This window comes from Bombyx mori, chromosome 24, assembly GCF_030269925.1.
Source record: "Bombyx mori chromosome 24, ASM3026992v2".
Classification (NCBI taxonomy): Eukaryota; Metazoa; Arthropoda; class Insecta; order Lepidoptera; family Bombycidae; genus Bombyx; species Bombyx mori.
This window is the reverse complement of record NC_085130.1, coordinates 15,673,811-15,686,911: the sequence shown is the minus strand read 5'-3', so window position 1 is coordinate 15,686,911 and position 13,101 is coordinate 15,673,811. Positions and strand designations below refer to the sequence as shown.

At 38.2% G+C, this 13,101-nt stretch overlaps 2 protein-coding genes across 2 annotated transcripts; one reads left to right on the top strand and one right to left on the bottom strand.

The window, feature by feature from the left end:
* Positions 1 to 470: 470 nt before the first annotated feature.
* LOC101743640 (uncharacterized) lies at positions 471 to 5,744 on the bottom strand. Its single transcript, XM_038019827.2, has 3 exons — positions 5,571 to 5,744; positions 3,298 to 3,524; positions 471 to 566 (listed from the first exon to the last, which is right to left on the bottom strand). The coding sequence occupies exons 1-3, from the start codon at positions 5,685 to 5,687 to the stop codon at positions 485 to 487; spliced, it is 426 nt and encodes a 141-aa protein (XP_037875755.2). The 5' UTR covers positions 5,688 to 5,744; the 3' UTR covers positions 471 to 484.
* Positions 5,745 to 5,837: 93 nt separating this feature from the next.
* On the top strand, positions 5,838 to 12,313 carry LOC101746782 (V-type proton ATPase subunit e 2). Its single transcript, XM_038019830.2, has 4 exons — positions 5,838 to 6,260; positions 6,344 to 6,391; positions 7,971 to 8,058; positions 11,794 to 12,313. The coding sequence occupies exons 1-4, from the start codon at positions 6,163 to 6,165 to the stop codon at positions 11,821 to 11,823; spliced, it is 264 nt and encodes an 87-aa protein (XP_037875758.1). The 5' UTR covers positions 5,838 to 6,162; the 3' UTR covers positions 11,824 to 12,313.
* The last annotated feature ends 788 nt before the right edge of the window (positions 12,314 to 13,101 follow it).

The window sequence follows — 13,101 nt, the reverse complement described above, 5'->3', positions numbered from 1 at the left end:
CAATTTTAAACTTTAAATGCCTCTCCTGTTAGGTTTCAAAAATGCGCTTAAACCATATAGCCTTTTACCCCGTGACATATAGCTAATAATCTGCTTGTCCTACTATTGAAAGACATAGATATATGACTTTATATTAGATGTATTTTATCTAATTCACAATTAATTTCGTTACTAAAATAAGAGATTAAGGTTACTATTATTTCATTTATTACTACGGTGAATTTACAAAAACTAAAAACGTAATTTCCATTCGTACAAGTTTATTTTTGTTTTGTTTATAATTTTTTTGTTTCCGTTGCCTATTTTTTTTTTGTTGCCAGCTTTCCTCTAACTTCAATTCCGTCACCACGAGCGCATTTCCAGGTCACGTCGGCTTTAATGATCTCATAACATTTATCCTTTTATCGACGATGACTTCTATTATTTACATTAGCTTCAAACAAATAAGAATTCATACAAAAAAGAACATATTTTGATATTAATTTTATTCGTAATCCATGTGACGGCAACTCGTACAGAGTGAAATTCCACTATCAAGGGAAACTGTTGCAGAACGGCAACACTTTCTGCAAAAAAAAGAGAACAAAATACTAAAATGTACCTATAAAAAGGTATCTAAAATATGTCGTATGACGGCAACTTTGGAATTGTATGTTTTTTTGTTTATTGCTTAGATTAGTGGACGAGCTCACAGCCCACCTGGTGTTAAGTGGTTACTGGAGCCCATAGATATCTACAACGTAAATGCCACCTTGAGATATAAGTTCTAAGGGTCTCAGTATAGTTACATCGGCTGCCCCACCCTTCAAACCGAAACGCATTACTGATTCACGGCAGAAACAGGTAGGGTGGTGGTACCTACCTGCGCGGACTCACAAGAGGTCCTACCACCAGAGATTACGCAAATATAATTTTGCGGGTTTTTGAAGTGAAACTTCCTTATCGGCGTTGGAAAAAAATTTACCGTCACATTTTTCGGTTACGCGTCACATTTTTCCGTTACGCGCCATCTTTTAATTAACGGCTGTATGTTCTGAAGTATGGATGCGCATTTGAGAAACCGACCTCATGTCTCAAGGTGGGTCACGGAATACATTTTGTAATTGCAATAATCCCAGGTAACCCACTTAATATCACGTGGACCGTGCTATTATTGTTATTACGTAAAATAATAGGAAGAAAAGTACCAGGGTATTATGATATCAAAGAGATGTATTATTATAACTTTACTCTGACGTACAGCCTTCTTTATTAATTAACGGCTGTATGTTCTGAAGTATGGATTCCGATTTGAGAAATTGACCTCATGTCTCCAGGTGGATTACGGAAATCATTTTGTAATTCCAATAATCTCAGGGAGCCCACTTAATAATATCACGTGGACCGTGCTATTTATTACTGTTATTACGTAAAATAATAGGAAGAAAAGTACCAGGGTATTATGATAGCAAAGAGATTTATTAATAATTAACGGCGGTATGTTCTGAAGCATGGTTTCGGATTTGAGAAATCGACCTCATGTCTCAAGGTGGGTCAAACTTCACGAACCTCAGGAACCCCATTTAACACCACGTGGACCGTGCTATTATTATTAATTTATAGGAAGAAAAGTACCAGGGTATTATGATATCAAAGAGATGTATTATTAAAATGCTGTAATAATCTTAGTAGCAAAAAGGTAAAGTGAAATAATTGTATTATTTGTATTCATGTCTATGATAATAAAATCCTTTTGTTTAAACTTTATCTAATTTAACTTTATTTAACCAATTTCTAGAAAGTTGCATGTAGATCATTTTTCGAAAAATAAGGCCATAAACAAGTTTCACTTCTTACGTGTGTACACTAGTACACGCACACATTTTTTTTATTACATGATGTTATTCCTTCATCGTGAAAGTCAATCATGAACATTTTTTGAGTACGTATTTCGTCAGAAAAATTAGTAGCCGCCTGGAATTATAACACCGGTGCATCGCTCAACACGAATGCACCGGACGTCTTAGCCCACGACGACTTCATGACCTATTCGACTATGTGGTAATACTTAAAGCCGCTTATTAGTAGTACGTTCCTCAACGTACGTCAATTAACAGCCGAAGTCTTGCAAGGCTCCGCCCTCTCCCCCTTACTGTTTAGTTTGTATATCAACGATATACCCCGGTCTGCGGAGACCCATCTGGCGCTCTTCGCCGATGACACCGCCATCTACTACTCGTGTAGGAAGAAGGCGTTATTGCATCGGCGACTCCAGACTGCAGCAACCACCATGGGACAGTAGTTCCGGAAGTGACGCATCGACATCAACCCCACGAAAAGCATAGCGGTGCTCTTCAAAAGGGGTCGCCCTCCGAATACCACTTTGAGCATCCCACTCCCGACTAGGCGCGTTAACACCTCCACTATTCGCCCCATCACTATATTCGACCAACTTATACCATAGGCCCCGAATGTCAAATACCCACAGGTCACATTAAGTCGGTACGAGACGGGGCTGCATTCATACTAGGACGCCTCTATCCGATGATTTGAAATAAGGTGACACTCTACAAAACATGCATACGTCCGGTCATGACCTATGCAAGTGTAATGTTCGCTCACGCGGCCCGCACTACCTTGAAACCCCTTCAAATCACACAATCCCGTTTTTGCAGGATAGCCGCCGGAGCCCCGTGGTACGTGAGAAACGTGAACGTCCACGAAAACATAGACATAGAGTCCACCAGTAAGTATATACAATCGGCATCAGTGCGCCATTTCGAAAAAGCGGCACAACGCGAGAACTCTCTCACCATGGCCGCCCATAACTACAGTCCCGATCCTGCGGACCGAATGGTAAACAGTCGCCGCGCCCAAAGCACGTTATTTCGGATTCTCCCGATCCAGAAACGGCGCTTTTAGGTACCTCAAGCACCGGTCATCGTTCTCGTCGAACCTGTCACTCGCAACGAGTAAATTAACACAGCCCATTGAGTTTCTCGCCGGATTTTCTCAGTGGGTCGCGTTTCCGATCCGTTGGTAGATTCTGCGAAGCACTGCTCCTGTTAGGGTTAGTGTTAGCAACAACGTCAGGCTCCAGGTCCAACCCCGTGAGCTCACCTACTCGCCCGGTGACGCTGATATAGTCTCTCAAGACCATCAGCTTAGGTAGGGGAAAAATAACATGGTTAAACACAAATAGGTTGGTTGTCTTCCAGCGTAACGAACATATTAAAAATATACAGCCAACGCGTCGGGCGACTTCAAGGGTATAAATCTTTATATGTATTATATTAAAATTTCGGTCTCAATACGAACCTTCTTTTTGTCCGTCTCCGTGTAGCCTTGCGTTGTTTCCTTTTACTATCTTTTCGTTTCGTTAGTTTCTTTTCGATTTTCTTTTCTTTCCTATGATTACTTTCGCGTTTTTCGATTTGTATTTTACGTTCCTTTTCTAGTTGTCTTTTCTTTCTAGCTCTATAAACTTCGCATGAATCTTTAGGAACTACCTTCCAAAATGCTTTAGACGACGTACGTTGGGATCTCTAAAATATTATTTAATTAACAGCTGAAATTGATAAAACCGTAACAGGTCTGGATGTTTAAGCATTAATGATAAAACGAATTTACGGCTTCTGTTTGCTTAGTGCGAAATGTTTAACGTTCTCGATAGCGTAAATGTTAACTAAAATTTGTATGGAGTTGGAATGTTTGCTTACGTTTGCCGCTAGGGGTGCTGTTCCAACTGTATATAAATTCGAGTTAACTTTTACGCTATCGAGAACGTTAAAAAACTCGCACTAAGCAAACACTAAGAACACAGTGCATGTAATAATCAACACTAGAGGTCCCGCAATAGTCGAAATTCGACTATAATTAATTGTAATTGTAAGTTTGTACACTATTATGATTGTATTTTATACTTCTATAAACACAAATTTCGCCAAGACTACACTATAAAAAATATTAACAAAGGCAAACAATATTTAATCTATTCTCAATTTGACAACGGACGTCAAGAAGAAAAATTTGAAAATAAATACTATGCATGCAAATACATGGTATGTAGTGTGTGTAATGTTTTCTTTATTGATTTAATGTATCTTTTATGCATTATTTTAAAATTGTGGGAAATTTCATACTCCTCCGTCCGCGCAATTTTGGTAAAAAGAGATACAAAGTTTTTGCTTCACGTATTAATATATAGATACCAAAATAAAATAAAACTCAAAATTTTTGATCAAGGGTCCAAGCCATGCAGTCTACTCTAGTCTGTTGCTTAATATGCAGCCTTTGCCTTTATATTTCTTATGGAGGGTAGAGGTAAGGAGAATCAACTGTGTGAATCAACGGTACTTTATATTATGAAAAGTGTCCGTGGAAATGTATTAAATTAGGGTGGCGTCACATCAGCATTAGGGTAAATTTAATGGAAGCGCCAAATATAAAAGTAGGTTTGATAGATACTCTTTCATAAAATGAAATGTTATTAAATCAATAATCGTACCAATCACAGTTTGCGAAATAATATCACTTTAGGTGCACGTTTTCTTGTAATCATTCTTTAAGGTTATATTTACTGCATTATTTTGAACAATGTAGGTTGTTGAAATTTTCAATAATTAACTACTTTACTCGAAATGAGATTCAGCTTTTTAACTCGGCATACTTCAATTCAATTTTGGATTAAGAATTAACCGCAGTAAGACCAAGGTGATGGTTGTCGATCGCGCTTTGAATAACTCGCCGGACGTGACTCAAATAGCGGGTTGCGACGTGGTCCAGTCCTACATATACCTTGGGGCGTTAATCTCAAATAATGGCGGATGCATGGACGAAATCAGAAGGCGCATGGCTGTCACGAGGTCGGCGATGGACGGGCTGAGGAAAGTATGGAGAAATAGAAACATAACCAAAACCACAAAGATCAGGCTCGTTAGAACACTAATATTCTCTATATTTCTATACGCTGCTGAGACGTGGACCGTGCGAGACGTGGAAAGAAAGAAAATAGACGCTCTGGAAATGTGGTGCTGGAGAAGAATGCTTGGAGTTTCGTGGACCGACTTTCGTACAAATGTCTCGATACTTCAGGAACTCGGCATCAAGCAGCGTCTATTTGGTATAGTACAGTCTCGAATGGTGAATTTCTTCAGACACGTTTCGCGACGAGATGGCCGGTCCATAGAACGCCTCGTTGTACAGGGAAGCGTTGATGGTACAAGACCGCGCGGGAGGCCACCAATGCGGTGGACCGACCAAATTAAAACTGCAGTGGGAGGTCCCCTAAATGAGTGCAGTAGAATGGCCTCGAGCAGGGAGAGATGGCGCGACATCGTGAGACGCATCAAGTCTGCCCCTTCCAACACTACATGATCACGACCACTGTCAAGAGTGACACGACTGAGAAGAAGAAGAACTTCAATTCATCTACAATTGCTACATTCAAGTTTATGAACTGTTACTTACAGTATTGAACTGGGCACTGTCAACTTTTCTCTCATATGAAATGATTCTCCTTACCTCTACCCTCCAAATATTTATTTCTTCAATGTGTTTTTAATTTAATATTCCTTGAATTTGGTACTCACATGAAGACGTACAGCTTCATTTAGATCGTCAAAGTTTAACGCCCTCTGTATATGAATACTACCTTGTGACCGTATTTTTCTATATTTGGTTGTAAATTCATGTTTCAAAGGTAGCATTTATTACTGTCATATAGTTCAATCTTACAACGATGTAATTTTAATGTAAATACCTTTTTTTATGGTGTAATTGTTTTGATTTAAAATGTCTAATGTCAAAAAAAGCTTTTCAATCAATCAAATTATTGGAATTTTTACTATTTCCACTCGATAAGAGATGTCGCTAGTAAACATATTTTTGCAAACATAAATTTACACTGTGTAGAACATTAGTACATACAAGCTATCTATCTAATTATATTAATGAAACTAAATATTATTTAAGCGGTATGTAATTGTGTCTTGATAAAATTTTAGGCAAAATTTTAAATTTTTTTAAATACGTAGCTACGTAGAACGAAAAAATATCTATGACAGTCATATGACTCTCGGTGACAGCACTACCAACATTACCAACGGAATCCACCATCTTGGGGCAGCTGATATTTGTTTGAGATAATCGAAATTAGAAGAAATATCTAATTATCATCTCAAAATGGGCTACTCCCTTATCCCGATCTTCGTTTTCTCCATCCTTTGGGGTGTGGTTGGTATTATTTGCCCCATCTTCGCACCTAAAGGACCAAACAGAGGGTAAGAAGGAACTCACGATTGCAACAAAAATATTTTAAGAATTTCGGTGTTCTAACTAAAGTCTTCATTAAAAATCGTTTCAGGATTATTCAAGTGGTGTTAATATTAACAGCAGCGACATGTTGGTTGTTGTAAGTACGATTCAAATTCTTTTTAAATTGATAATTAAACTTTCGTTACTCATGGCAAGATATCCAATGCATCAAATCATCATAAAGGCTCATCGTCCTCATAAACGTACAGACTTCCTCTGCCGGACAGATCTCAATAATAAATTTTCAGGTAACATAGTTTAGTTCAAAAATTATTTAATGCATAGTTCTCTAATGATAAGCTCTCGGCCTCCTGGTGCTCATAGCTTTCCGGGATCCATAGAAACATAACATGAATGCCAACGCCCAATTTCACACATCGCCGTTTTTGTGAGGTACTAAATACTTGGGCCTATCACTGAATAATGATTATTTAGTCTGAATTAGCAGTTGAATAGTGTTCTGTGTATTTTAACCCTTGTCAGTGTCAACACTAGTAAATTTTTCGAATTCGATTTTTTAACGTAATTAAACTACAACGAAGGTCTTGAGCTGTGGGACACATGTTTAAATGCATACAGAAACCGTCCTGCCCTTTAGATCAGATACACTAACCGTTTTGTAACACAACAGCAGTAGGCTCTTAGGATAAATGTATAAATTTTGACAGTTTAATATTCTTATCATGGTGTTATTTGTGTTATTAATTACAGAAAGTAACTTGTGAAAATGCCATGAGTAGTTTAGTAATTTTTTTTACATTTGCATGTAAAATTTGATAATAAATGGTATGCTTGATATGAGTACAACTTATTGTTGAAGTTATGACAATTTAACTAATTTCTCTAATCTGTAGACTAGTAATAGTGTAATCTGTAAATATTCAGTCTTAATGGGCAGAGATAAATTACATGCAGATCAAACTAACAAACTTTACTGCTCTCGAGTCTAATTACCCTGACTACAAAACCATGAGTCCAAATTTGATACCTGATGAGAGACTTGTGGTCTAGGTGTTCTTTACTCATATGTTACATTCTAATAATAAATATCAGATTAATTAAATTGAAATTTCTCATTTAAATTGTGCATAAATTATTTTTAATGTTTATATAATAATTTGTATAATTTGGATAAATAAAGAATAGTTTCGCTATCATCATCCTATGTAGCACTGTTTTAAATAATTTGAAGTTGTATAAGATTTCTTCTTCAATTTAACCTCTTTGAATCACATATTTGAGTCGTCTATTATCAAAGGTGGCAATCTGTGCATTTGGACAAAAAATTTTTATTGATATGTCAATACAGATTGATTTGAATATAATCGTCTCCTTCAAAGAATACGGTTCAAAACCTGCATTAAATAAAGGTTAATAGTTAACCTGTTATTTATCTAAGATGTCGTTCCGAAGAGTTTTGTGACTGCCAATGGAATACAAAGTCAATAATTCGTTTTTCTGATTTACCAATCATTGTCCAAAAGTCAGATTGCCGGCTTTGATAATAGTCGACTCATTTGTTCATAACTACAATAACAATTTTTTCATAGAAAGATTTTTGAAAGAAGGAAAAAAGTTTACATTCCGTAATTGAAACACTAACTTTGATCATTGACAAACTCGACCAAGACTTTTAATTTGAAAAATGTTTAAAACAAACTCTGTTTGCTTTCCAGTTGGCTGTGTGCTTACATGGCACAGATGAACCCTCTCATCGGGCCCAGACTCAGCAATGAAACCCTAATCTGGATTTCACGCACTTGGGTAAGACGTCCATAAGATTTTTTAACAAAACAAATGACACCATAACTTAAATGTGTAAGTAATCTAAACGAGGCTTGTAGAGAGTTCTTAACAATAGGCAGGCATTCTTAACGGCTTGGCTCTGCGCCTGTCATTGCTGACGTCCATGGGCGACGGTAACTGCTCACCATCAGGCTGGCCGTGCGCTCGTCTGCCTACAGGGGCAATAAAAAAAAAAAAACGAAGCGAGAGCGGGTCACTAGTAGCTTGTAAGCGGAGGCGCTTGCCGCGGATTATGCGTGGCGATGCGATCTCCGCCCCAGGGGGAGCCATGTCCCGATGCGTTCGGGCGCGAAAGCTCCAATCTGGGCGTGCCGTGCTCGAGGCGTGGTCTCGCCGCCTGGCGGACCCCGCTTATGGGCGACGGACCGTCGAGGCGATCCGCCCGGTCCTCTCGGACTGGGTGAATCGCAAGCGAGGACGTCTCACCTTCCGAGCGATGCAGGTGCTCACGGGACACGGCTGTTTCGATCGCTACCTGCACCTCGTCGCCCGGAGGGAGCCGACGCCGAAGTGCCACCACTGCAGTGGCTGCAACGAGGACACGGCGGAGCACACGCTCGCGTACTGCCCCGCCGTTGCAAAGATAGGACCCGGACTTGTCGCTTCCGACCGTCGCGGCTACGATGCTCGGCAGCGACGAGTCCTGGCAGGCGATGCTCGACTTCTGCGAGTCCACCATCTCGCAGAAGGAGGCGGCGGAACGGGAGAGGCAGAGCTCTTCTTCCATCTGGGCGCCGTGCCGCCGCCGCCGAGCCGGGGGTCGGAGGAGGTCGTTTGTCCAGCTCCGGCCCCTATGAGGAGGCAGTCTCCTTCCGATATGGTCACGGGGCGACCTAAGGTTGGGGACGGGACGGGCTCTCAACCCAAGAGAATTGCAAACACTGATCCTAGCAAAAGTAGCGCTTCACTGAATCTACCACCGGATCGGAATCGCGACCCACTGAGAATATCCGGCGAGAAACTCAGTGGGTAATCGGAGTCCATAAGTGTGTATTTTACACTGACTTTTATGCAATACAAAACTAATAGACGTTAGACGTCAAAACAAATCACGTGCCACGTTTGACCTTGGACATTTCGCGATGACGCACTAATAGAGAACGTAATAGCTACGTAGTAATCTAGAATAGCACTCTATATAGCTAGGATCAAGGTTGGAGCGAGCTATAGAAAGGCCCTGGATTTCCTTCACGTCTCGAGGGGACGAAGCCAGTTATTCTTCAGCCGTTATGATGTTAGCAGCAGACGAATTGGCTTTTTGTTTCTTAAGAGTTGAGTTTGTGGAAGGAAAGAGGCCTGCGAGAGAAGGGGCGTAGTCCCATGCGCTGGTCCGATCAGATTACGACGATTTTGGGACTCCAGCATCAATGTCGCTATCCACTGCGCGGAGGACAGGGAGAAATGGAGAAAGATAGACTTAACTAAAGTGCTGAGGAACATGACGCACGGAGGGAAGAGTTGGAAAAGAGTACAAATCTCATTGAAAATTTTTTTCCTTTCGCATTTGATAATACTAGTGGTCCCGCAGTAGTCGAAATTCGACTATAATCAATTGAAATTATAAGTTTGAACATTATTCTGGTTCTATTGTCAAAGACTATTTATTATATTTGTATAGAGACAGATTTCGCCAAGAAAGATAAACAATATTAACAACAACAAAAGTTTGACAATAAACAAAGTGTGTGTGTGTGTGTGTGTGTGCGCGTGTGTGTGTGTGTGTGTCAAATACATGGTAGTGTGTATAGTGTTTTCTTTATCGATTTAATATATTTTTATGCATAATTTTAAAAAAAATATTAACATTCTGCACTCCTTCTCTATATTCTCTATAAGTGTGGGAAATTTCATTCTATGGTATTTACGTGACGTAGAAGTAAGTGGCCATATCTCAGTGTATTAAATGAGTCGACTATTATCAAAGCCGGCAATGTGACTTTGGACAATTATTGGTAAATCAGAAAAACGAATTATTGACTGTATTCCATTGGCAGTCACAAAACTCTTCTGAACGACATCTTAGATAAATAACAGGTTACGTTAATACTTTATTTAATGCAGGTTTTGAACCGTATTCTTTGAAGGAGACGATTGATATTCAAATCAATCTGTATTGCCATATCAATATCATTTTTTTGTCCAAATGCACAGATTGCCACCTTTGATAATAGACGACTCAAATAGTGTCCACTGAAAGGGAAATAATTAAGCTGGTGTCTTAATAACCAGTGGTAAGATTTAAAAAAATAACGCCAGTAACTACCACACTTCACTTCGATTCAGCACACTTCGCTCTGCTTAAAACTGCTATATTCATATCGTTTCCTCTTCCTACACTAGCGCTGTTTCGGTGAGTCTTCCAACGATAACTCGCTGTTTAGAGATGAACACTTTTTCAACTTGTCTCCTATACAACTACTATACTTTTCACTGGTGGTAGGACCTCTTGGCAGTCCGCACGGGTAGGTACCACCACCCCGCCTATTTCCGCCGTGAAGCAGTAATGCGTTTCGGTTCGAGGGGTGGGGTAGCCGTTGTAACTATACTGAGACCTTAGAACTTGTATCTCGAGGTGGGTGGCGCATTTACGTTGTAGATGTCTATGGGCTCCAGTAACCACTTAACACCAGATGGGCTGTGAGCTCGTCCATCCCTCTAAGCAATAAAAAAACAAATAAAAAAAAAACAAGATCGTGATCCTTAGTTAACCTCCATACTTCAATGCTAAGTCAAAATTGAACTTGACTATCCGGTAAATTTCAGCAAAAACAAAAAGCTATACTAATATATAAATCTAGAGTGGTTTTTACGGATGCTCCGTTATAACTACTGAACCGTGTATCCGATTGACTTGAAACTTGGTATCCATGTAGAAAATACATGTACTTAATGGATAGGATATTTATATGAGTGTTGGACTCTCTACACCAGTTGCGGGGGCATTAATGATGATAATCTTTGTGGGGGTGAGAAATAATAATGTTAATTTTAAATGCCCAGCGAAGCGGACGGGTACAGACAGCTAGTACGTCTATAAAAATAAGAAAAAAGTATTTAAAAAAAATCGTTTTCGCAAGATAATGAACGCAAAAAAAATCTTCAACCGACATCTTGTTATTATTAAAGAGATTTTATGACCTGGTAACTAAGACCTTTAAGTCATGTCTTATTTTAATTTATGTTCTTATTTTTATGAAAAATGATATTATGGAGTAAAATGAAATGAAACGAAGACAATTAATTTGTGACATTAATCAACTGGGATGAAATTAAATGAGATGCGATGAGATGATATGGGATCAAATATAATCTCAGTAAAATGGTGGTCTGTTACTGAGATTTTTTCAGTGGACTTTTTGGAGGATCCCGAGAAGTTACGTCCAGTGGTTTTGTTTCATTTTTCCACATTTGTGCACTTTCACAGATATTAAACAGTTAATAAACCACCGTTATCACACTCTTAAACCCGAAGACACACTAAATTGACAAAATAAAACAAAATAAACAACTTTACTCCTCGCGTTCCCGCCAAGAAGTCACCGACTTCTTGTTGTGGGTATCATTGCCAGCTTACAAATAACTGGGAGATTTTTAGAAATTAGGGCAATAAGTATGAATAAATTTTTCCGTAAATTTAGACTAAGAAGAGTGTTTTTTTTTACTTCAATTAATTTGATTTTCATTTTGTTACAGGGAAACAAAATAAACAACACGCAAGCTTAATCGTCGGACTTTAAAAGGCCCTGCAGAGGTTTAGTTGGGTGGTTTAAGAATGTTACATTGATTGTTAAAAGTTACTAATAAATGCAAATGCTTTTTAAATTTAAACCCCAAAACATATTGTAATATATTATTATGCCGTATTTTAGTTTACCTCTATAGTTCTAAGATGAATAAAGTTGAATACTCTATGATGCACCGTTAATCTGTATTTGTGGCCAATTTTTATAATCTGTGTCGAGGAGGATATCAAATTTTGACTGCAGTATTATTTTCTTTTCTCTTCTTAGATTCACAAATCGAGCATCCTTAATTGCTCCGTGATTAATCCTTGTTTGCGATTGAACGAAAAAAAAACAAAATTCAATTGAAAATTTTGTCGAGTCATTCGATACTTAATCATTCCAAAGAATGTTTAAATACTGAGTCTTAAAAATAAAATAAAACTGTATTGTAGATATTGTATGTGCTATTGAATAAATTATTTCGATTATGTGTAGTTTTTATTGTTTAAAAAAATCTGTGCATTTCTCAACTTTGGCCTCGTTGGGGTGAGTTGAAATATGCATCAGGTGTCTTCCAAGATTCCAGGTTTGCTGTGACGGTTCATCAGTGAATCGATCTTCGAAATCTTGTCAAAGATGAGCAACATGGCGGCCAGCCAAGCTTTTGTAAAATTGAATTAATTTTATCGACTTTTTCCCATCAATATATCATTATAAAATTAATTATAATAAAATGGTAGTAAAATAAAGCAAATGATGTCTCTTTTCGGAAGTACATATATTTGCGAACAATTGTTTTCAACCATAAAATGAATCAAAAATGACCACCAATCTGTGTCTATAATAAAGAATAGAAAAAAAGAGACAGTGATGGACGATTACCATCATAGATTATATTATATCCCTTTATGCTTCGTATAGTGCGTTTCAAATAAGAATGTGCACGTCAATTACCTTGATCTGTCAAAGTTCGATAAAAAAATATGGAAAGCAACAAATAAAATTATTTTTTTAGTGAATTTTTTGCCTAATTATGAAGAATGTTTATATGTATGTTTTAATGAATCATACACATCTATAAAATTTCATTGACATATTGAGTAAAGTAAACATGAATTTAGATTATAATATTTTAAAAAACCCCGCCTATTTCAAAATCATGGCCGCAACACATGTTGTGCTATAAAAACAGACTTTTAACCCGAGTCTCGGGATGGGTGGCGGCATTTGCGTCGTCGATGCTCATGGACTCTGTGTGCTTAGTGCGAGTTTTTTA

What these genes read in the sequence shown, in the direction of transcription:
- LOC101743640 (XM_038019827.2), bottom strand. Translation starts at nt 5,687, where the DNA reads ATGCTACCTTTGAAACATGAATTTACAACCAAATATAGAAAAATACGG. An exon ending in ATGAAGCTGTACGTCTTCAT is followed by an intron (nt 3,525 to 5,570) that starts GTGAGTACCAAA and finishes ATAATATTTTAG; the next exon opens with AGATCCCAACGTACGTCGTC. An exon ending in CGGAGACGGACAAAAAGAAG is followed by an intron (nt 567 to 3,297) that starts GTTCGTATTGAG and finishes TTTTTTTTGCAG; the next exon opens with AAAGTGTTGCCGTTCTGCAA.
- LOC101746782 (XM_038019830.2), top strand. Translation starts at nt 6,163, where the DNA reads ATGGGCTACTCCCTTATCCCGATCTTCGTTTTCTCCATCCTTTGGGGT. An exon ending in GCAGCGACATGTTGGTTGTT is followed by an intron (nt 6,392 to 7,970) that starts GTAAGTACGATT and finishes TTTGCTTTCCAG; the next exon opens with TTGGCTGTGTGCTTACATGG. An exon ending in TCTGGATTTCACGCACTTGG is followed by an intron (nt 8,059 to 11,793) that starts GTAAGACGTCCA and finishes ATTTTGTTACAG; the next exon opens with GGAAACAAAATAAACAACAC.